This window comes from Zosterops lateralis (genome assembly GCF_965231275.1).
Source record: "Zosterops lateralis genome assembly, chromosome: 7".
Classification (NCBI taxonomy): Eukaryota; Metazoa; Chordata; class Aves; order Passeriformes; family Zosteropidae; genus Zosterops; species Zosterops lateralis.
Genome location: NC_139767.1, coordinates 38,539,948 through 38,564,287, shown reverse-complemented (window position 1 = coordinate 38,564,287; position 24,340 = coordinate 38,539,948). Strand labels below are relative to the sequence as shown.

At 39.4% G+C, this 24,340-nt stretch overlaps 1 protein-coding gene and 1 long non-coding RNA gene across 21 annotated transcripts in view; one reads left to right on the top strand and one right to left on the bottom strand.

The window, feature by feature from the left end:
- Nucleotides 1-5,427: 5,427 nt before the first annotated feature.
- On the bottom strand, nt 5,428-10,115 carry LOC310911293. Its single transcript, XR_014590483.1, has 3 exons — nt 9,446-10,115; nt 8,689-8,817; nt 5,428-5,529 (listed from the first exon to the last, which is right to left on the bottom strand). It is a non-coding gene; the product is annotated as an uncharacterized lncRNA (long non-coding RNA).
- A 120-nt stretch (nt 10,116-10,235) lies between these two features.
- BAZ2B (bromodomain adjacent to zinc finger domain 2B) overlaps nt 10,236-24,340 on the top strand; it is a 100,590-nt gene continuing 86,485 nt past the window's right edge. For 14 of the 20 annotated variants that reach the window (XM_083864671.1, XM_083864666.1, XM_083864665.1 and 11 more), the window contains exons 1-3: nt 10,236-10,535; nt 14,124-14,168; nt 15,380-15,415. In XM_083864671.1, the coding sequence (XP_083720797.1) occupies nt 15,409-15,415 (7 nt within the window). In that variant the 5' untranslated portion in view covers nt 10,236-10,535; nt 14,124-14,168; nt 15,380-15,408. Of the gene's footprint in view, nt 10,536-14,123; nt 14,169-15,231; nt 15,416-17,357; nt 17,956-18,448; nt 18,576-24,340 lie in introns of those variants that run through there. The other 6 variants (XM_083864674.1, XM_083864673.1, XM_083864667.1 and 3 more) reach the window with 6 other exon arrangements.

Here is a 24,340-nt window from a genome sequence, read left to right as displayed (position 1 = left end):
GAAACTGACATTTCTTCAGACTCCAGTGAAAACTAATACTGCATCTAATATATGCTAGTGTAGTGATTACTGATATCTTGGAAGCAGTTCTGCAGACCTCACTCAAGTAAATAAGCCTTGTATATGTAACTGACTAATATTATACTTACAAATATTACTGACATCTTGTGACATTTTTTCTTAGCTCTCTAGACTGATTATCAAGCACCAGCCCTGATATGCTACGGGGCTTATGGACCTTCTCACAAACTGTAATGGTGCAGTTTTGAGCCATTCCCACACATCCCATCCCTGGATCCCGGAGAGAAGAGCGCAGCACCACTCTCTCCATGTCCACTGCTCAGGAATTGGGCCCAGAGGTCACCCCTCAGCTGCCTTCTTTCCTAACCAGACAGGCCCAGCGCCCCAGCTGCTCCTCCAAGGACATGCCTTCCAGCCCCTCACCAGCTCGGCTGCGTCCCCCAGCATGTCGTTCTCCAGTTCTGGGGCCCAGGGCTGCACGTGGGTCTCACGGTGAGGCCGCACCGGTGCTGAGCTCAGAGGAACCACCACCTCCCTTCACCATCATCTGGTTCCTGCTGAGCTGCTGCCAGCCAGCACCCCCGGGCTGAGAACTGAAAGTATAATAGCTATTGATGCTCCTATGCAAGAGGTAAATGAAGAAAACAAATGCAAATGCTCAGTCGGAAACTCAGGAAACAGATCATTAGGCTAAACACAGGACTGTCAGATCATTCTTAAATAATTGGATCTGTAAGAGGAATTTGCTACATAATACAAGAACTGCGTCTCTTTGTGGTCAACTGATCCTTGCCTAGGAGAGGTAAAAATCAAGTTCAGTCTCCTTCTAGGAAAACTCTCCCTATCTTTTATGAAATGTCCTTACATTACACTATTGGCCAGGCTGTATATGAGAAAACAAGGAGGGTGGGTCCTGTCATTGCAAGCTGTTATGTAGAAGAAGGTTAAAAATAATTCAATTATCATAAAATCAGGAAATAGGATTATTTCTTCCAAAACATCATTGCCTTTACTACTAATAATCAGACATATTGACACATGAAAAAAGTTTGTTTTCACATAAATAAACTGCTCTTCTCAATGAAAAGATAACTTTTACATATGGATTTTCACATCCAAGACATTATTTAAAAATTAAGGATCTATCTGGAATGTTAATGAGTATAAATGAAGGCCTCATCCAAAATCCAGATAACAAAAATAGTTTGAAATCACACTTTTCTTTTGCTGATCTATTATGTTTTCTTCCCTAAGACATATAGTTTTCCACTGAACATATTTCTCTTGCCTTATTGATGCTTCCTACGTGATCCATCATGTTCAAGACAATTCCTTCATAATATTTTCATATTATCTGTCGCATGAAGCACACATAAACAATAATGACCCATTGGATATTTTTGAGATAACTGCTGCTCTACCATAGAAGGAAAATAAAAGATGGCCTTAAACCCCAATATCAGGCAAAGTAGTGAGTAAACAGCACAAGAGACAATTGAAAGCATATTTCTCCATCGGATGGACAGCGCTCTCAGCAAAAGGCCATCATGTATTTAAAGGCCGAATTTTAATCCTTAGGTACAAGAGACCAATGTAAAGATTATTGTGACTCCAGCGCGGAAGGGCCCGAGGACTTGAGGATCCTGCGGGTCGCGGCCACCTCGAACCTTCTGCGATTGAGCCAAATCGCGGCTGTTCCACAGCGACCCACCCGGGGGCGCCCGTGCCCCCGCAGGGCCCGCCCGTCGCAGTTATAAAATATTTCGACTCTTCAGGACGAAAATTGCTAAATACCTGTAAAATATCTACTGCTTTAATAGAAATACCGAAAAGCCTAGTTAAATAAGATGCATTTAGCCTTTACCTGAAATTTCAAGCCTAAAAATAAGAAGAACTTAGCCAGAACCAAATGCAGAGCCAACTCCAGAACTGGAGGAAATGGTGAATTTCAGACCAGCAGGTGGAGCCGGAAACAATCCTGCGGGAGTGGCATTTATCAGTTAACCACTGCAACTACACATGGCCAAGATGTCATGTACAGAAACTAAAGAAAGCAATAGTACACCAACAAAACAGAAAAAACACCCTCACAATATTTTATTTACTTTCAAATACCCATATGTAGGTAGAAATAGGGTTGAAACATATTCCAGGCTCAATTCCTCTGTTGTGTGATCACATAACATCATGTGAGGTTTTTTCCCTTTTTCTCAGCGCTCATTTTCCTCACTGAGGCAGCACGGTTTCTTTTCCCGTTGCTGTGACCGTTTATTGGCACCACTTGACACGGCAGCTCTGACCGGGGAAATCAGAATCAGACACCTTGGGCGGCAGAAACAACTGATTTTGATGTATCCCATGACACCATTTCTCCATTCTCTTGTGAGGACAGCTGCTCACACGAGTAGATCTTGCTCTGGAAAGCTACAAATTGAAGCAATTTTATAACTGAATTATTATTGATTAACTGATTCCCAGTGATGTACAAAGAGGGGAAAGACCACACTGCAAGACGAACTGTATCACCCCAATCTTAATACTCTCAACTGCTTTTAAATACCCTTTGAGGAATTGCTTTGTTGCAAACCATTATGCTGCTTTATTATGCAATTTCTCCATAATTTTTGGTAGTTATATGAGAAGGACAAGGTCACTTATAGCATCACTGAAATAACTGAGTGCATATACTGAGGATAAGTTAATGTCTTTAATTTTTGAAAATATCTACAGCATCTGCATCTTCTAATAAATTTACTGCTTTTCTTTGTATCCCTTGCTAATAAAGCTGGCGTCCATGTAAATGCATGCAATTTCACAGACGGCAAAACACCAGATTCGCCTTGTTTATATGTCATTATCAATGTTAAAGATTCTTTTCAAAAACTATTAGAGACCTTCTATTCAGTGACAGTCATAAAGGCTGGTGTCACTTTATGCCTTCTGAGTCTCAATTAATTAAGAATTGGTCAGCTTTGAAATCAGTAATGGATTTTTTAACTGTCTCCTGCTTCTTCCTCAAGATCATCTGTCTTTTAATCTCAGACTATAGCAAGAATTTAGCATTTTGCTGAGCAAAAAATATTGTCTGGAATTTAAATAATGTAGATTCAATAAGAAAAATACTTACATTTGAGGAAAAGCGGATTGAATTATGGGTTATTGCTTATCTGTGAAGTTAAAATCCCCGATTTTGACTCTAGCTCTGCAGAGCAAAATAAAGGTCTCACAAAAAGAAAGCTTATATCTTACATTTTTTATAACATAACTCAGCCTGCTTCTATTTATTGCGCAGAGTTAAAAATTTTTATGCTAATATATTTAGATTCCTGTGATTATACTTTGTGCATTTAAATTTAGAGTGTGTTTTGTTTGGAAGGTGTCATACATATAGCCTCTGCATTGTTGTCACTTCATAAAATAAAAAGCAAATACAGTAAAAATTACCCATAATTTCTCATATTTTAAGGCACATTCATGGCATTAGGTAAATGACTTAGTATCTTAGCTATCAAAACTATAGGTTCTTTTGTTTACCTTAATAAATAAGCATGACTGCCAGTTTCATCTGAGGAAATAATGTAGAGAAAAGCAAAGACATACTTTTAGTTTCATAACCAAGTTCTATGAGTTGCAAGTGAAAGGGGAAAACAAATCCAGTGTACTTCTTTAAAATCATCAGTCTGCATTCCTCATTGCCACTTCTAACATAACCGGTTACAGATAATGTTCATTTTATGATAAAGAGTAATTCAAACAATTATGCAAAACAAATATAGGCAATTAACATTGATTATGTTCCTGAGTCCAAATAAAGGAAGGAAGGAAGGAAGGAAGGAAGGAAGGAAGGAAGGAAGGAAGGAAGGCCACAGATGACCAGACTAGAACTGAGTCTACATATTACATCTTCTGAGAATTTCTGCCACAGCTCATTTAGACAACAGTTCTAGACTTTCAAAAGTCTGGTTGCCACCTGAAGATTCACACAGGATTTATAAAGTCTGGATAAAATCAACTTTCAAAGCCTTGGGCTCACTGGTCCCTATTTTATAATAATAATATTAAGTGCTTTATAAGGATCCAAATTGCTGGGTTTGGCCTCAGACTAAAATAAAGGTTAAATTGTGCCTCTCCAAAGATTTGTTTACTAATAAGTTTGGTGCTTTCTGCAGTGACTTTTCGTCAGATGGGTAGTTATTATCCTGACCTGAGATATTGATGACATTGGTGGGGCTTTCTATGCTCACCCTCACTCGTGTGCTAGGACGTGGCAGTATTGTTGATACAGCATTTGGAAAAAAGTTCTGCACTGTGAGCTAAGTCCATTGCCCAAATAAAAAATTACATTAGGACAAGGGGAAAAAATAGCCACTAATACCATATTTCACTTAATCACAGTCCGCTTATTCCATCCAACTTTTGATGCACATCTCTTTCTGAAGTTAATAAAATTGTTTCCTGTGTTCTCTGCTTCCTCTGTGTTGTATATATGTATTGATTGATTTAGGAGTCCTCCAAATACAAAGTAGGGTAGGCTATTTAACACTATACTAGACCAAATATTTATTTTACTTTTTGCCTAATTTTGCCAAATAAATGCTTCTTTCCACTGGTACTTTATAATGAGGAAAAGGAGTATCCTGTTAAAGCCAACAAATCAAGACTCAGGAGAAACCATAAGAATTGCCAAAGTAAAAAAGAATAAACATGAGCAACTTGTGTCTCTATCACATGGAAACATAGCTAATGGAAAAAAGCATAGGAATGATGAAAAAAAAAAAAAAAGGAAAAAAAAAAAGGAAAAAATCTAATTATTTTGAAGAAAATACCTCCATTTTGTACTAAAAATATTGTATTAAAAATGAGGTCTATCTCTGCATCTAATCCAACCATCTGCAATAAAAAAATAGCAATATCTACACATTCTTGGAGGAGCATGCAATTGTCTGTATGTGTCCATTAAGGACAGCAAAGCAGCTACTACCCTGCTGGTGGGAAACATGCAAATGCCAGGAGTCAGCAGCCTACTTAAAATGAAACCCTCCCAAAACTATTTGCGGCCCGTGGCAATGGTTTCCTTTGTCCAGATGATTGCTAGAAGAATTTTACACCTTGAGTCTTGAATAAAGTCAATTTACCTGCTTAGTTTTAAGTAGTAGGTCAGTCTGCTAGTTTGAGTGCATTGTGTCAAAGTACACCTTGAGGAGCTTCTGCTCCTGCCAAGGAAATTAACTTCAAGTGAAGATCAGAGTAAATATTTTAAAAATTATTTGAAACAAATTCTGGTAAGATATTTATTTTCATAGCCCTAAGTAATTTTCCCCCCACAACATGCCTCTGTTTATATTGGGAATGATATTTTGCAGATATCTGAAACTCGTGGCTCTCTAAAATACCTGTGTGGTTTTACCTGCCTTCTTCATTTGTCCTTGCACACATCAGCCTCCTGCTGCCTTTCCAGTAAGGTTTACTTTCAACCTCTGCCATTCCTGGTTATCACCCTTCTTTTGACTTGAAAAAGACAGGAATAATTATGTAAGCCATTCACCAATTAGTTTTTCTTTCACACTTACATGTCTGATGTTAACAGCATACATAAAATCCAGTGTTTTGTTACAGTCTTCTTGTAAGATCCTAGCAGTGGATGCGCCCAGGTCTGATGGACAGACAGACTTTGATGGAGGCATGTTCTGAAAGGGGGCCAGTTTATCTCTGCTCACTCTGGATCTGGAGCCACTGACCCCTGCAGAGGTGACAGCACTTGCTCCAGCACGGTTGAGAGATGTAATTCAATCATGCATTCCCAAGGAAATGAGGCTCATACAAATACCCTGCCAGTCCCACTGTTTACTGTCTTGACCAATTTCAACCTGTTTTGAAAGATGGATAGAAATCTGTGTTCCTGCAAGTTTTCTGAAAATCAGTCACTGTGCAAAAGTGAATGACAAAATAATAGTAGCCATTTGAGTGACAAACCCAGAGTGTGTAGGAGTGGAGATTACTAGTTCTGAGCCTGAACAAACAGAGAGAAGTTGCTTGTTGCAACAGAGTTGCTAACTGGAGATCCTGAGTGAGCAGTAAAAGCAGACAGCAAGAAAACTCGTTGGAGGTCTCATTTGGTGTCTGTATCTTTCCAGGCATGAAGGACAGTAATAAGAATTAATACTTTGAGTGAAGAAAAGAATGCATATGCTGTATATTCTGGTTGGAACAAACCTCCTGGCCAGCCAACTCTCACAGATTTACATTAGCATAACGTATGTGGTCTCCAGTCCTGGAAAGGATATCAAAGGGATCATGGGACAAACAGGACTCCTGCGGTAGAAGACGAGTCAAAGGACAAAACCCCATGGAAATAATGTCCTCCCGATTGTTCTTTTCACTGAAAACTTACCATTTTGTGCAAGCATGAATATTCAGATTTCTTTTAACAACATCAGTAAACACAAATTAAAATAGCTCTATGGCTAGTGGGACTAGCAAAGCCTAGTTTCTTTTCCCTCTCCCAAAGGCCACATTACAGCTTTTGCTGTAATTAACAGAAGGTTAATAGGAGATAGGGCATAGAATCAATGCATGGGTTGTTACATAGTTTTTAGACTAAAATATCTATTTTCTAATTCAATTTCCTTGAACAAGTTGGATTTTTAAATAAGAATTAAGCTTATGAAAGATCAAATATTTAATTTATAGAGACAAAAATACTCCTGAAATTAGTGACAAAATAAAATAGATTCACTACCTTTTCACAGAAAGAGGACTTGGAGAATTTATTTTTTTTAATTGCCACGCTTACAAAGAAACAGCAATGAAAATTACCTTTGGATTGAGATGCATAAGTAAAATCATTCTGTCAAAAATGCCAGCACTCTGAGAACAGGAATCTTTAATGAAACACCTCTCTGGTCATGGGTCTCACACTGCTGCTGTGCAATTGTAGCAATGGCAATACAGATCAGATTACAAGGAGATATTTTAAATAAGTCTTCATGTGTTTGTTATTGCACTGACTGTTAATCAGCTGCTCTGTAGGAAAGCAACTGTAGTCAAAATACAAAGCCTGATTATGATAGTTGCAAAACGAAGAACATCAAACTTTTACTTCTCGTACGGTAGTAACGTACGCACTATTAAGGCACATGAGGAATTTATCAATTCAGAGACAAGAAGGAAGCTCTAAGTAATGGCATTTTTAACAGGTAAACATTAATCTGGAACAAGAGCAGACATGAATTTAGATCAATTCTTTACAATATGGTCATCAGGCCACATATGAGACCATGTTTAAGTGACAGCTGATTCTGGAATAAATACTCCTGATTTCGTATGCTGTATTAGGAATGATTTTATCAGTTTTCATATGTGGCATATTAAAATATGTATTGGCCAACTTTGCTCGACTAGTTCAGATGCTCAGGTCAAGCACCTGTGTTTGGTGAAGATCTTTGCTCAGAAAACATCTCTAAAATTCTGTGAATGGAAGTTGGTGAATACCCTATACTTTTAGAAAACAGTCAAACCGCATATTTAGGTAATAAAGATTAATTACTGAACCTTCAATTTAATAAAAAACATTTCATGTCAGAGCTTGAGACAGAAAGCCTGCTTTTCTGTGTGATTCTCATTTTCCTTAACTTAAAGACCAACAACTCAATATTTCATTCATTCTGTGGTCCAACTTATGCAGCAACTGGCTAAGGAATTGAATAGACAACTGCCTCCTTTGTCTACTGCCCTAATACTCCACCAAACTACACTAGAATAATAAGCTCATGAGAACAAAGAGGCCAAACTGATGTCACACATGAGTTTTAGCCCTGTTTAGTCTTAGCTCAGAGAACTTGTCTGCGCAGTCTTGAAAATATTTTTTTTTGTTATAATAGTAAAATGTAAAGCCCGTAAAATAGTACAGGATTATTTCTATAATATGTTAATTTTCAGTCCTTAGGACTGCTCAGCTTAATGGATGACTGACATTTAATTAGCTGTCAACTTTGTAGGCCCTTTCAAAAAGATGAATCTTAGATTTTTATCTATTCACTTTTCTGAAAAATTTAAACCGATAGAATATGAATCAATGTTGTCAATTTTCCCTCCTCCCCCCCAAAAGTCTGTTCTTTCTATCTTGTTTTATAGCTGCCACCCAGAATTTAGGAAGCCAGACACCTCTTTTTTGGCCATCCAAATCTCCACTTCCCTGGAGTGTTATTAGACACATGCATCAATATGTAGTTGTCTTTTGTGATGAAGCTCTTGTGCATATAGACAACCCCAGCACTGTCCTCTGGTGTGGATTTTCAAACATTCACAAAAGAGGGATATCTGGAATTTTGAGTGGCTGCAGTTACTATTCTGCATACATCTTAATATTCATAGGAATGAGATAATCTTTCACTCAAACCTGTCTATGATTCTGTATAACTGAAACAACAGAATGCAATGGCAGTTCAAACAGATCAGATTAAAGAGGATCTCATGAGCACCAATTCATGTCCACTCAAATTAAGAACATATGGGCAGGTGTGGAAGATGTAATTTCCAGGGCTAACTGCATCAAGCCGAACTTAAAAGACCTATGCTGTTCAGTGCACCAGTAGTGCTGGTCTTTCACCTTAGCTCTAGTTGAAATACAACTCTTTGGACTTGAGAAGAAAAAAATTTATCTCTCACCTTCCACAAATTGTGTAGGAAGCTTAGGGTGGCTAGGCCGAGGAACCTGCACACCACCTTTGCCCCGCCAACTTCTTTTGGTTCCACGTAGTTCAGTGCACACAGAGACAGCCAAGAACTCTATAGATGCTGATGACCACAAGAGAAGAGATTAAAGTAAGTCTCAGATAACTGTAAGAAGTAACTTAATAGCTAACACTAAATGCCTCTGGTGTGCTTATAAAACTCACACTTTAATGAAAAGACCTAGTATCAGTAAATACAATTAATACTTTCCAGCAGAAGTAGGGCAAAGAAATCAAAACTCAGATTACTTTTGTAAATTCATTTGGCTTGAAACAAATTGGTGGAAGTTAGAGTGGCACAGAGAATGGAACTAATATGTTTGACACTGGCAAAAGCAAATCCCCATATTTTTGACTGAACTCCTTGGTAGAGTGAATGGGAAAATAGTAAAAAGTAATGCATAGCTCAAGGTTAAACAGCAGCACATACTTTTGTACTTTCTATGATAGAAAATTAATGCTTGGTAAGAATGGGTTCACAAAGTTAGGTGAACCCTTAGTAAACATCTTTTCTTAATAAATGCCCATGAAGGAAAAGACAGACTACTGAGGACTTGCTTAATGATAGGTTTCAAATACAACTATGGGAATTTTTTGCTAGCAGTTTCCTTGACATCGTCTAGATCTCTTGACTGAAGAACTATAATGATACTTGCTATTTAGTTACCTTTTAAAAGTTGTCTGCGACTTACCTTGATCTTCTCTCTTGCGGTTATCAGCATCTATAGAATTTGTCTCTGCCTTCTCTGTGCACTGAAGTATACAGAATGAGATAATTTCAGGTTAGTCTGCGATGGAAAATTGCCTGTTGCTGGCAGTTTGTTCTTAAACAATGTTCAATGCTGGACAATCTTGTTGAACTGCCTCTACCAACACTGATTTTTGAGAGCACATAGAACATCAAAGTAGAGATCAAGACTTTTTAGTAATTCTTTGCCATTACTTCAGCTTTTTCATAGAACTTTCACAAGAAGACAGCCTTTGAAGAAACAAGTATACACCTATCTGCCCTCCTTGAAGAAGAATCCTTGCTAGTGACATAGGTGAGAAAATTTAATTGTGCAATAAACCACTCTAGTTGAGTATGAGGTCACTTCCAGTCAAACTTGTATGAGCAAAACCCAACTTCATGCAGAGATATAGTTTAATAACCAAGACAGGACTCGGATTCGAGTGTTTGTGTCTCTCTGCAGCTGGTCTGGCAGAGGAGCACGAGCTCCAAAAGGCGGGCGGGGTGTGCTCAGTCCGAGGCCTGTCCGAGCGGCCTCGCTGCGCCCCCGGGCTGGGGCCGAGGCCGCCCTCAGGGCCGGGCCGTGTCCGCTCCCCCGCAGCCGGGCCCGAGCAGCCGCCCCCGCAGGCCGCGCTCGCTTCCCTCCGGGGCCCGGGGCGGGACTGAGCGGAACGGCGGCGGGGAGCCGAGGGCCGGGCCGGGCCCCCCAGGGCCCCCTCAGAGCGCGGGGCGGGAACCGCGGGGCGGGAACCGCGGGGCGGGAACCGCGGGGCGGGAACCGCGGGGCGGGAACCGCGGGGCGGGAACCGCGGGGCGGGAACCGCGGGGCGGGAACCGCGGGGCGGGAACCGCGGGGCGGGAACCGCGGGGCGGGAACCGCGGGGCGGGAACCGCGGGGCGGTCCTCCCCTGAGGCGCCGCTCGGCTCCAGGGTGTGCGGGCACTGTCCTCAGCAGATGGACGCCACAGCCACGGCTGAGTGTGGGCCAAGGGCCATTAATACGGTAAAGCCAGAGAAAAGAGGCGGTCAGGGTCTTGTCATTACCTCTGGAGGTATCCCACTATTTCTCCCCCCCCCCCTTTTTTTTTTTTTTTTAATTTATTTTAATAGCTGTTTAAAGTTTTTCCTAAACTGCTAAAGTACTACAGAAAATGAGATCGAATTAAGTCTATATACGCTGTTAAAAATACTGGGAAAAGCACCGAGGTTATTTTTAACTCTTGCACTTCATGAACATAGGCAATCTTTTATGAGATGCATAAAATGCAGCTGTATTTATAACTGCTGAGTATGAGTTAATGTAGACATTCAAGACTATGCACTTGGAGTGTTTTGGGCTTTTTTAAATTTCTCTGTTTATGTTAAAATATAATGATACAAGAAGCATCAAAACAATCTTTATTGATTTCTATGATCAAAATGTGATGAAAACCCTGAATTTTTAGAGGCTAAAATTTGGAATGACATGCTTAATTTGATAATACTACCTATTGTAGTCATAAAACGTTCAAACACGATACACCTTTCCCACTTACAATAATTCTTACAAGTTTTCACAGAAGCACAAATTAGTCATTTTACCATGCCAGGAAGAGATTTAGCATAGAGATCTCTGTAGTGGATAGCAATAAATTCATGCATTTTTAACTTTCAACAAAGAAAGTTAATATAATCTGGAGGGAGAGAAGGGAAAAGGTACAGGAAAGGCCAAGACTGGAAGCTTTGTGCAATCAATACACACATGCCAGTTTTATTTACTATTCTAGTTACATTAAGTAGCTTTTTTGTTACATTTTTTTTTTCTGGCCTAAGATTTCCCCAAATATGTAACCATAAATGTAGGGAGTTTAGAATTTTCAGTAGTGTGGAAAAGGTCCTTTTCTTGCTTGCTTTCCTGCAAACAAATGTTCGTTACTTATGTAGAAAACAATACAAAATTTCCATACTACGTGTTGCAGTCTTTTCAGAAACACTTCTAAAAATATTCATGTTCTGATAGATGCAATAATTATCTCTAGACCCATAGTTCAGCTCTCTGTAGTCCTGAAAGAAGCCTGAACTTTATTGGGGTTATCTTGTGGCCCGCGTGGTGATAATGTTCTGAGGGTTCTAAGATAGTGCAAGTAGATGTGACAGCAAACAGATGATGCAGAAAATGTGCTCAGATTAAGAAATAATGAATTAGCAAGAGATTCTGAAGACATGGCAATAGGATAGGCACTTTTTTTTTTTTTTTTTTTTTTTTATGGCAATAGTATTGGACTCAGGAATATTATTACTGAACACTTTGACAAATTTTATTGTTATAAATTCCTAGCAAACTATCAGTTCATGGAATGTGTATTTCTTTATCAACATATACAACTAATCTTGGTACAAAACTATTTCTAAGAAACTTTTTTCTAATATTTGGAATGTGTAACTTTACAGGATACAGGAAATTACAAGCTTATGATTTCAGCTCTTAGTTCTGTCTACCTCAATCCTTGTCTATAAAAAGAACATAATCATTTGTATTTTTTTAAATGTAATAGTTACTCTTTGTAAGGCAGTGAAGAAAGAGCAAGGGAATGTAACTTTTAAGGGCCTTTGTATATTTTACCTTTCAATATAGCTGTCATCTAGAATAGCATTTATGATGTTGGAGGGGGAAATTAAATATACCAAGGGGTTGATTCTGTTACGCCAAGGATATTCTTGGACATTAGACCCATGTCCTCAGTATTTCCTTCAATTAGTGGTATCGCTGTGAAAGTCATTATCTCAATGGCTGAAGAGAAGTGTCAGTGCTTTTATCCTCCATCTTAGCTTTTTTTTCAGTAATTCTTGCTCTGTTTTACATATTTTCTGGTTTATGGATGTGTCACCAAGGTCTTAAAATATAGAAATGTGTTTATAATGTTCTTTAGCAAAATGGCAGACACAATAAGGATAAAGAAAGAGAAGAGCTATAAGCTGAAGGATCTGAATTGTGTAAGCAAAGCCAGGTTCTGCCTTGAAAATATAGGTTTTGCAGGCATGAGAGACTTAATTAAATAAAACTTGAATAGCGTGGGTCTCTTAAAAAAAAAGAAAAGCCAGAAACCCCACCACCCAACCAACCAAAAAAATCGTTGTTCTGTCACAGTATTGGTAATCTGCATTATTCTGTTTTAAGATATAAAAATCATCCAGACAAAATGCATAAATTTGACATAATTTTAAAGGTACTAAAGTGGATGGTGTTTTATGGATACAATTTTTGAAAGTACACTAAAGGCAACATGATTAATATCCTAAGTGCAACTTGAAAATGTCTATACGGACAAAACAATTTGCCACAGCTCTTTTTGGTGCAGGCAGCGCTATAAATGCGGTAGTAATATGCTGTATTTTAAATTAGGTTCATGGACAATTAACTAAGACTGCTGAAATTTTTGCAAGACTTCTTAATCCTCGTGACCTGGGCAGGTTCCAAGTTGGCTGATTACATAAGATTACTTCCTGCTTAAATATAGTTTAATAAGAGATGCCATCACTTCCTGTTCTAAACTACTGTATGGTCTGGTCAGCCATGTAACAGCTGTTGTGTTCCACCCCGAAAGAGCTTCTTTTCCCTTGTGGGTGCAATTACAACAGATCTACACTAAATTTTGAGATAGGCTTTTTTGCATCCTTGTGGTTAAAGAAGCAACAGGAAAAAACCCCACCCCACACTACATCATTTGATCAGAGAAAACTAACTAGGTTTGGTCAAGAAGAGACCTTTGTAGGCATATGAAAATGAACCAAGTTATTATGTAAAGTATTTTGTAGACCTAAATAGGGAAGGGAAAACGCCAAGTATGCCTAAATAGCAAATAGCATCCATTTTTTAGAAGAAGATAAAAATTAACTGAATTTGCAAGTTAGTATTTCCTTGCTTTAGTTCTTCTAAAACACTTAGTGAAAAAATGATATAAAAGTAATCCCTGATTCTTGTGTTTTTATGTATGTCTTTTAGTCATTTTAATTTGCAAAGTTTTTGATAGAACAAAGTGAGCTGTCATGGTAATCAAAGATTTTCAGTACCTTATGTGCTAACATTGCTGTTGGTGAGGTTGGTGCTTTTCCAGTCAAACAGCAAAATGTTACCGAATTCTTTTCTAATGTAGAGGTAATTTATTGCCTGACTGTAACATTTAAAATGACCTTGTTTTTAATTAATTCCAAGGGTAAATATAACATCCTGGATACATGTCCCAAACGACTTGCAGTTGAAAGCACCCTTGTACTTAAAATCCAGTGCTGGTTCTGAGTACCAGACAGAGCCAGATATTTTAACTCTAAAATTTAACAGGAATATCAGTACAGAGGGACCCAGTGAAAAACTTTTTTTAACCTCTCTACTTTCAAAAGCTTAGTATTTTAATTGTTTAGATTGAACCGGCATTTCTCACTTTTAGAGATTTGATTGGTTAATAAAAGGCTATTTTTCACCGTAGACATGAATAAGATGCTGGAGGAGCTGTGGAAGGCAAGGTTGGGGTGTGAGATACTGCTGAAATGGGATTGGCAGAACAAATCATAGATTGCTCTATCTTTTAAGATGAGCAGAAGTATTCTTTAGCAATTTATGAGTGAAAGGAAATAATGGGTAATTGCTTTCACCTCTCTCACAGGGAAATGTGCTGTAAGAAGACTGCACTTTCTATGAAGTGTATTTGGTAAGTTGTCTGTACCAGAGGCCGATGCGGAAACTCCTTAGGGAAGATTTCCAGGCTTTTATAGAATATGTGAAGTCTAGATTCTTGCTGCCCGGATTCTTTCCCATCCTTCAGAAGTTCTTATCTTGATTCTTCAAATCTGTGTTTTCTACAAACCAGGTATGGCTGCTCTGTGGATTAATTTAGGTCAGCACCTTTGCAAAACTTGAAAACAAAATTTACCTACATACTGATTTTCAACAATTACAGAGCATTTCTTAATGAAAGCAACTTAGTGGTGAACATATTGATCTGGTTGCAAAACTATAAAATTCGTTTTATACTTTTTATAAACTTATGTTTTTAAAGATTCCTTGGCCTTTTGCACCTTTGACCCTCATTCATTGTAGTGAAGTAGATACTCATTTGACCACTCCGTGGTTGGCATAACAAAACCACATGTATAAGAGCATAAAGCCAGGAGTACTTAGACATGTTAAATTGTATAAATTGCTGCCAGTGGTAGCATAAGCTCTGCAAATGCTGACAAGTACCTGTGATGACAATAAGCCTTCTAAACACAGAGCAAATCCAGCAAAAAGGCTTTGCAATATTTTTGAATGCAATATGTTAAAAAACAGATTGCACATCAAAATTGAATGATATATTCAGGTTTTTATGAAAATCAACCTTTTAGGTTTTTTTTTTTTTTGTTTTTAATTAATAGTATTCATTAAATGATAACTATCTCAACCCTGCATCAGGGGATGGACTAGCCTGACTAGCCTTATAAAAATTTTGCTATTTTTGATCGATGGTAGCTTTCTTCTGGTCCTTCCAGCGTGGCCAATCTGTTTTAATATCTTTTATGATAATAAAATACATGCTTTGCAAACAGTGCACAAGACACCTGTTAGCAGAAGTATATAATGTAGTTTCTAGTCCCTAGTGAATACTGCATAGCCTTTTAAAACACTTTCAAAGACCTTTTGTTTGTTTAGGTGTATAAGAAGGTCTGTCTAGAGCAGATCCTGTTACAAGATCAGAGTTTGTGAATGTTGTGTGAGTTTTAACTTTAGTGTAGCCTCACAAACAGCTGGATTGCTACAAACGAAAGGCTGTAAACCTGTGCTGCTGGCCTGTGAGCAGAGGTGCAGAAGGGAGAAACCTCTAAAACTCTCTGGGTCTCTGGAGAGATCATTGCAGTGAACTCTACCTCTGTGGTCCCACAGGAATTTTGGATTTGACCTTCCAGACATTTATGTACGGTATGTAAATGGCCCTTGTGACATCAGTGTAATTATTCAAATGTGAGGTTACGTGTCTGTAAATACGGTGCTTATTTTATTTTTTTTCTCCCGATTCAGCAGTTAAGATTATGTGCGCATTGGTGCGTGCAGCTAGTTAAAAAAAATATAATGATAGGGTCAAAAAGCGTAGCAGAAAATGCTAAGGGAACTACAAAACTCTGGCTTGGTGTATTTTTTTTAATGGTATTTATGCTGGAAGCCTGAAAAGAATGTAAAGGCTAACTGTATTTGTAATTAATGCATCATGAAAAAGAAGCAAAAGAAAAAAGAATCTGGTTTTTGTAGTATCTGTGCTGCAGTTTGTATTTGCATTTTTTAAAATTGAGAATTACAGCTTTCATACTGCCTGAGGGAGAACAGCCAAATTTGAAAGCTAGGGACCTTTCTGATGTAATAGTTAATCACTTTAAATGCATCAGTAACATCCACTAACAACAGCTTCTGTTGAGTAAGCACACTAAGACGAAGGAATTGTAATATGTTTTTAAGACCTTAGTAAGTTTTGCAGTAGTAAAACTGATTTGTTTATGACTAGTGGAAAAACTGTTACTTTTTAAACATATTTTGGCGTAGACTATAAGATACTATGTAGCTACCCAAGTCCATTTTAAATAGCTGACCAAAAGGCAAATAATTATTCACTACAATGAGAAAGATATTTTCCGTATTTTGATGACAAATATAATCCAGTGGTGTAAATTTGGATAGTTGACTGAACTTTGTGAGGAGAAATATGAGTTGGGACCTGTGGTTCTGTGCTCACGTTGATTAAATTCTGTCCTGCTGAGCATTACAGAAAACAAAGATTACATAATATTGTCCAAGCATACACACATTTGTCACAAGATACTATAATTGCTCTTACTAAAAACAAAAAAATGTATCTACAATGGTTATTTAGAGAGGTTGTAATAATAACATTTCTATTATTACTAGAATGTCTTTTATATGTTACAAGCAGCAATATTAAATATGCACCAAACATCCAGTAAATTTGATAGTGAATTATCTAAATCCATTTTTTGATTCCCCTTACAAAATTCTGTTATCTCATGAGTGACAGTGTTGTTGTATTGTAAAATGTGTGAGCTTTTGATGGATAGTATCCTGAGCAAAGCAGCTGTTTATTGTATCTGTACTAGTTCTTACCCCACACTCTTTTTTTAGACCATTATTAGTAAATTTTGAGGTTAGAGAGGTACTGACCCAATCAAACATGTACAGAGCTCAGCCTCTGAGTTAATTAAATGTGGGTTAATACCATATTATAAGGAAATCATTGTCCTTATTACAGTTATTAGGTAGTTAGTCAAATTATAGCTTCAAAGGAATGCAGAGCATGGAGAATTTGGGACTAAATTATGCATTTGAACCTTAGGCCAGCTTTACTGTTGAGACAGTTTGCTGCTAAAAGAAATTGTGTGTCATTGAAATTAAATGCCTTTCTGGGGATGGATGCTTCCATTTTTTAATGAAATTACTGAGTGTGGTGTAGTGAAATGATTAAAATCTGTATTCCGGGAATGTGGTGGACAAAAAAAAATCAATAAGTGCTAGGAAACCTTTGCTGCTGAATGTGAATCCTTGGAATGAAATAACCTGATAGAAAAATAACACTTAAAAACATATCAGTACATTAATGTATTTAGCATGAGTCTCACGAGACATCATCTTTGCTAATTTTTAGCATAAATTTTACTGTGTAATGAGAAGCTTTCTTTTCTCATATCCGTATTAGGCAGTGTTTTTGCCCTTCCCCCAGTGCTCCTGCACTGCAATCATTGTGCTTGCACTTATTATGTTACAAATGACCGAGGTAAGGCTGACATTCTCGTTGCATGCAAAAAGAGCTTGTCTGCCAGGCTTTTTTTTTTTTTTTTTTTTTTTTTCCCTAATGAAGCAGCTTTGTGAAATCTCCCCATGTGTTAATACTAATGAAGATCCTCCAGCACAATTAAAATCGAAGCCAGTGGCTGAAGAGGAAACAGAAGACAATGGCATCTTTCTACATGTGCATATTTCTTTATGCATAGATCGACTTTATTTAGAAATATTGTTGATTTTATGCATAGATCGACTTTATTTAGAAATATTGTTGATTTTTTAGAATGCTTATAGGCTTAAGTAAGGTTTAATAAGTAGTATTTAATAAGTATTTAGTATTTTTGTATTTAATAAGTTTTTACCAACTCAGACTGAAATCACTAAGCTTTCATTGCACTGTGGCTTAACTTTATGGTGTTATGGTTTGTAGGGAGAAGCCCTTGGGCTCTTGCAGTGTACTTTAACCCTGCTTGAGTTTGAGACTATGCCAAGGAAGAAAAAAAAAAAAAAAAAAAAAAAAAGGAGGATACCATGTGTGTAGTGCAAAGGGTTGGTGTAGGGAAGCACAGCTTTTAGTTTTCTACAAATAACCTCTGTGGGTTGTTTCAGGCAAGACGAGAAGATTTGTATTTAAAAGACGTATTTTTTAATTTTAATTCTTGTGTCAACAGCTGGTGAGTGTTAATGCTTCCCTTTGATTTTAATTTAGTTCTGCCACCCTTGTTGCTTGCTTTACTTGAATTTATCGAGTACTTAAAGAACTTAAAAGTTGAACGTTGCTTCTTTAAAATGTTTCCCCTTTTAGAAGTGGATCGCTTTTTTTTTTTTTTTTGTAGACAGTTGCTTTTTTTGTTTGTTTGTTTTTTGTGCCAGTTGTTTACACCACAGATTCTATTGTTGCTTTATTAATTTTTTTAACCTGAACCTAATCTGTAGGTTCTTAATGCGGGCAGCTTTGTTTCTCCCCCGGCCGCCAAGGTCTTCACTAAGAGCTGCCCGGGGCGGGCCGGCCCTTTCCGCGGGCCCGGGGCCGTTCGGAACTTTTCCCGGGCCGGGGGCGGGCGGGGCGCGCGGGCGGTGACGTCACCGGGGGCGCGGGGTCCGCGGCCCCCCCCCCGGGGTCCCGCCGGCTGGGGGCGGCCGCCGCGCGCGCCGCCGCCCGCGCGCGCCCCCGCCCGGCTCCGGGGAGCGCCGGGAAGGGCCGGCCCGGCGCGCGCCGCCCGCACCGCGGAGGGGACGGAGCGGGAGAGCGGGAGCCGCGCACCGCGCGCGCCGAGCGGCGGAGCCTCTCCAGGTGAGCGGCCGGGGGGCGAGGGCGTTCTGCCGCGCCGGGGCTCCCGGACCCGGGTAGCGCCCGCCTCGCCGGCCGCGTCCCCGCCGGTGCGTGTCGCCCCTTTGTTGTGTGGGCCGAGCGCGAGTCCCGCTGCGGGGCCCTGTTCGGGCAGGGCTGCGGCCGGGAGGCGGCGGAGCGGCTGCGTGGAGGTGAGTCCCGCGGAAGGGCCGGGGCCGGGGTCGGGGTGTCTGCGGACGGGACGGCCGCGTTCCGAGCGATTTTAAACTTTGCTAACGCCGCACGCCCGCGTCTGGGCCGGGCGGCGCCGGTCACGTCCCTGCCGACGGACACCCGCAGGCTCCGGGGCGGCGCGGAGGCTGCCGGCGGCCACCGGGCGGCTCTTTTGTGTGGCGCTGTGCGGAACGCTCCGCTCCCGGCGGCCCTCCGGGCCCGGTCCCCTCTGGGCGGCGGGCGCTGCCCCGCTCCCCGCGCCCGGGGCTGTCAGGGCTGTCCCCTCGCGCTGCCCCTCCGTGCGCGCCCCCGCCCCGCGCGGCCCCGGCCCCGCTCCGCGCGCGGGGACTCGGCGCTCCCCCCGCCCTCCTCCTCCTCCTCTCCGCGGGGCGCGGCGCGGGCCGGGAGCGGGCGCTCCGCACACCCGGCTCGCCCTGGGCCCCTCTGTCCGCGGCTTTGTGCGTGTCCTGCCCTTGTAAAGAGAAACAGGCAGCTGCAGTGCTGGGCCGAGTTGTTGAAATTTATCCCTTTGTGTATATTACAATATCCTCCATTTTTCTGCCCTCTAAACAACAAGCCTTTCGCCATCTTGGGCAAATTTTTATTCCTAGGTCTGACCGTCTCTTTTAGGAGGGAATGAGTAGAAAACCTGAAAGCGCTTCTGGATAAGCATCAAAGTTTAGGGAATGTTACAGGGACAGATAGTGACGTCATGTAAAGTTTAAGGGGATTTTTCTCTAAGACTCTGTGCTTTCCCCTGGAATTCCTGATCTAACGTGCTGTAAACTGCACTTTAAAGAGAAAGGTTCCTAGTTGAGCGTGCACAAGGGGACACTGTGAATGTGCTTCTGCATCTGGTGTCTGGTTTCATATCAGGAAAACAATCGTGCACACCCCCTCCCCTCCCTTTTTTCTGCCCTGGCCTTAGTGTTTAATGTGCAATGCTTAACTGTTGGATTATTTTGAAAACCGTTCTGAAGTTACTATGTTAAATAACAAATTATCTGGAGATCTGCATTGATTTTGTTTATGGCAAGTATTAATCTGATATGAAGTTTACGTGAGATACTTGGTACAGGATCCTCGCTGAGAAATAAACAGTGTCTTCTTGGCGTGAGGAGCATGGCAATACAGACCTCCATTTTTAAAACAGACTTGGAGGTATGTTTGAAAGCAACGAACTTATTAAGGTATATTATTAAAAGGTTCCGTCTGGAAAGTACCTATAAATATTACATGTAGTTCGGGTTATGTTCCAGGTACTGTATAATGTGTGTGGCTAAACGTAGTAACTGTACTAAACTCATTGAAAGAACCAGCCTACAGCAACTCCTTACCCAAAATCCAAAACCAGATCTCTTTTCCTCTGATTACAAGTTTTGCATCAGCTATTGTGAAAGGGAGAACAGTAAAAGGTATTGTTCTGTTAATTTGGTTCTCAATTGATTTTTTAATCTCATGAAAGTTTTTCTGGTCACATGACTTAATGAAACGTAATTGGAAAGGAATAATTGTTGTAGGTAAAGTTTTGTTTTTTTCATTCTTCTTTCTAGCTTGTTTGACTTGCTTCGTATGTAAAGTCAGGCTATGGAGAACGTGAAACTACTTGTGTTTAATTCTCTTTTTCTTTGTCTTCGGGATTGGGAAAAATAGTGACAACAGTTAACATAGACAGTATAGGAATAGCTGGTTGTACATCAAGTCACTATTGAATACTGTACTTAAAGCAGCCTTGAGGTTATATTAGAACAAATGTCAGATGCTTACTTTATCTTTCTTTCTTAAATGCGTCAGAAAGTGTGGTCGGATTTGCTGTTTCCTATCTGGAGGAAAATGAAAACATTTAAAGAGTTGAAAGCAAGTATAGCAGGTGATTCTAAATTATGAATGCGATTAAGGTCTAGAAGATTGGATACGTTTTAAATGGTGAGCAGCAGAGGGTAAGTAGTTTCTGAAATGGCAGTATAGTTTTGATATCGTATAATAAACTATATACATGTTTTTGTCAAAATGCTGCAAAATCAGTAAGCTGCATAATGTTAAGAAAATGGTAGCCAAGGTAATTTTTGTAAAGCATATGTAGAGAAAGCACTAAGAATTGTTAAGGAATCTTCAGTGTTCAAGAAATTCTATGTTCACTTCAAGCAAGTGATGCTGGTTTGATGATAGGTCGTACCAATTCCTGTAAGCAAGGGGAGTATTCATGTCAGGTTGTGAGGAAGTTGTTCATAAACAGAACTCTCTGGAAAGTAAAATATATTTCTTCAGAGGATCAGGTATTGTTTCCTTCTTGTTCCTGATCCAAAGTCTGTTCTGATGGCACAGTACAAGGTTTTGTGACTATTGTGTATTGAAAATAAACTGGAGTTGTGATACCGTGTTCTAGTTCCAGCCCTAATAGGGTCCTTTTTTCCAGTAGCCTGGAGGGGCTGGGACCCAGGACCCAGTAGTTAGGACCACCTTACCTCTGTTAATTGGGGGTGGGAAAGGCCGGCAAGGCACTCTGTTCCTTCTGGGGACAGGGAAACAACAATACCAACAGTACCCTGGGTTCCCTGTTCCAAGTGAACCTAAGGCATTCTTGTTTCCCTGTGAATCTTTGGACTCTTTTTTGTAGTCTCTGTCACTGGTATTGTTGCTATTACTATTCATTTTCTTATCTCATTGCTGTTTCCAGTAAATTGTTCTTATCTCAGCCCATGACCTTTACCTTTTGTGCCTCCAATTCTCCTCTCTATCCTGAAGAAAGGGAGGGAGAGAGTGAATGAGCGGCACATGGTTTCAGTGGGAGCACTGATTTGGAGAATACGTTCCTAAACCATGACATACAGGTATTTCTCATCAAACTTTTTTTCTTAAACTAAATTCTGCTGTGCTGGGTTCCTTACAGGTCTGTGATCCCACAAAAAGGTAATTGTTTTTAAGATTCTTGTAGGTTGTCAATGCCATTGTAAAATTTTTTGAATGGTGTGAGAGGCAGAAAAACGAAATACATACTTTGTACCTTTTGGTGAAAAATACTTGATTTTCTTGAACATGTAATAAAATGTTTTGCATTTTCAAAGGATAAACTAGCAATATCTTTATATCATGGAGGGAAAGAGCATTAGTTGACCGCTTTAGTATATTTGTTTAATCTTTATATTAGCCTTATGTTAAGAAGAAAGTTCTACAAGACTGGCTTTTTTTGTCATTTTTTTGGGAGACAATTAAAATGCAAATAAGGAGGTAGTAGAAGCCTTTTCTTATAGGTCCTGTTGCCCTCTTTCATGTTTTCTTTGTTTGCACGTTTATTGTAGAACTGCATTTTAAAGGAGCAGATGTTTTGCAAAACATCCTGATGTGTTGCTTTTTCATATGGGAGTGCGTAACTGTTCCTTCTGATGCATCGATTTGACAGCTGGTTGATTTCATGAAACTGCTAAGAAGCCATTAGTGGTGTCATTGAATTCAAATAGAACAGTCCCTCCCAGCCTGAACTGCAATTGTTGAGGTCTTTGTTGCTACTTTTCTGTTCCTGTGCAAGACGTGGAAGATCAGAGTTGAAAATAAAATGAAGCTTGTGCACCCGGTCTCATATTACAGGATGAGGGAAAGGAATATCTCGCTGCTGTTAGTTCTATAATTTTCTTATAATGGCCTATTTGAGAATAGGAGATCTTGACTGTTGAGAGGTACAACCAACAATGCAGTTTCCTACACCCTTCTTTCCCCCTCTCCCTCTGGCACATTAAGGGTTTCACTGTATGAACGCTCTGTGTTCAAATCCCTTCTCTGTGATCCATCTCCCAGACGCTAATGTATAGGTATCTTTAAATAAAACTTAAAAGTGTAAATAATGGTGAATTTTATTTTTTTTTTTTTTTTTTTTTTTTTTTTTTATAAATAGTCTATTCTAATAGACTACTAGGAGTGATACCTGGTGTGCTCATCACTTACATAATTTGGCCCAAGGAAGATTCCCATAGTCTACTAGTTTTTTCTCAAGTGTGGTTCAACTTCCGAGTTAATATTGTAGTTTTACTACAGTATATTCAGGGAATTATGTCATGCTACATTATAAGCTAGTTTGTGATTGGTAATTGCCACCACAAGGAACACCAAAACAGTTGTCCAAGTTCGCAGTGATTTTTGTGATGGTTTGATAGTTTACAACATTCTGAATGTAGACAAATTATAGTAAGTGTATGTCGGTTAACATATTTTATAGAATTGGGAAGTTTGTATTGAAGAACATTATGCAGTATTCGAAATCTTGGTAGAGGTGATTTTCCCCACTGCATCACAGAAGGAAATGAAACATCCTTTTTAAACTGACATCTATGCTTTTAAAGATTTTTTTGTTATGCTACAATGTTTTTACTTTAAAACCATTTTTACTGTAAATAACAACAGACAAACCAACAAGGAATCTCCAGAAGATTTGTGTGAGGAAAACGGTAGGTTCTCATTAATTTTTTAGTTTGTCTTTCTTAGGACTTTATGAAAGCGAGACAATATTAGTTTCGCGTTATTAGTCCTATCTCTGTTACAGAGATAAGGACTCTGGAAGAGTTCAGTCTTTTACCATCATCACAAGTAGTTGGTGGTAGAGGATGAAAAAGGCGCTGTCTTTGCTGAGTTTAATTTGTAGTGTGCTGGGTAGTTTCCTCGAAAACGGAAATGTGTGGTTTGTTAGTCTGCTGAGTAATTGCTACGGGTAGGTAAGCAGAATGCAGCACGTAGTCATTAAACAAAACTGGGACCATGAATTCATTCAGCCTCTGCAGAAGGGCCAGGCAAGATGCAGTATTTGCCATCATTTTGTTTCTTAATCATACATTTTTAAGTGGAGAAGAGGTATGTGGAACATAAAATCCAGTTAGCACACAGTTTCACCTATTAGCTGTGTTAGGTTCTTATCCGAGTTCTTCAGTGTTTAAGCTCTTTACTGTCCTAAATTTACTGTCATATACTGCCGTGGTCTTGAGCCATTCCTTAAGAAGAAAAAAACGAATATACTTTGTTAAAGTCCAATACAGAAATTCCTTTGAGATTTAAATGGAAATAAATAATAAAAGCGAAAGTAGTAATGTTACTGTAAGTACTTCTTTTTGGGGGAGGAGAAATTGTGATTTATTTTGTTGTGGTGTTAGCATTTCATGAGATGCCAGGTGAAAAAAACTCTTGGATTGTGAGGAAGTCTTAGCACTTCTTTCCATTTTTTAATGTAGCGACAAGGAGCAAAGGATACAAGGGGTTTTCCCAACTTAGTTTAACAGAATTAATCTATGCATTTGACAAAATTCCTAATATCAATTCCTTCTCTTTTTGTAGAATATCTTTCAGATCGTCGGAAAAATGACCAATATCAAAACAAGTATACATTTTAAAACCTTGCTTGGTGACAGATGATCTTTCAAACATAGTCTCTGAAAGTATGGACTTAGGAAAAGGTGTGCTGGGCTTGTCAGTGTCTGTATGATGCCTGTTGCCTTTAATGTGAATTCTCTCCCTTTACCTTGCTAGTCGTGCCCTTCAGGGCCTCCCGAATGTCTTGTTTTCTCTGTGTAAAG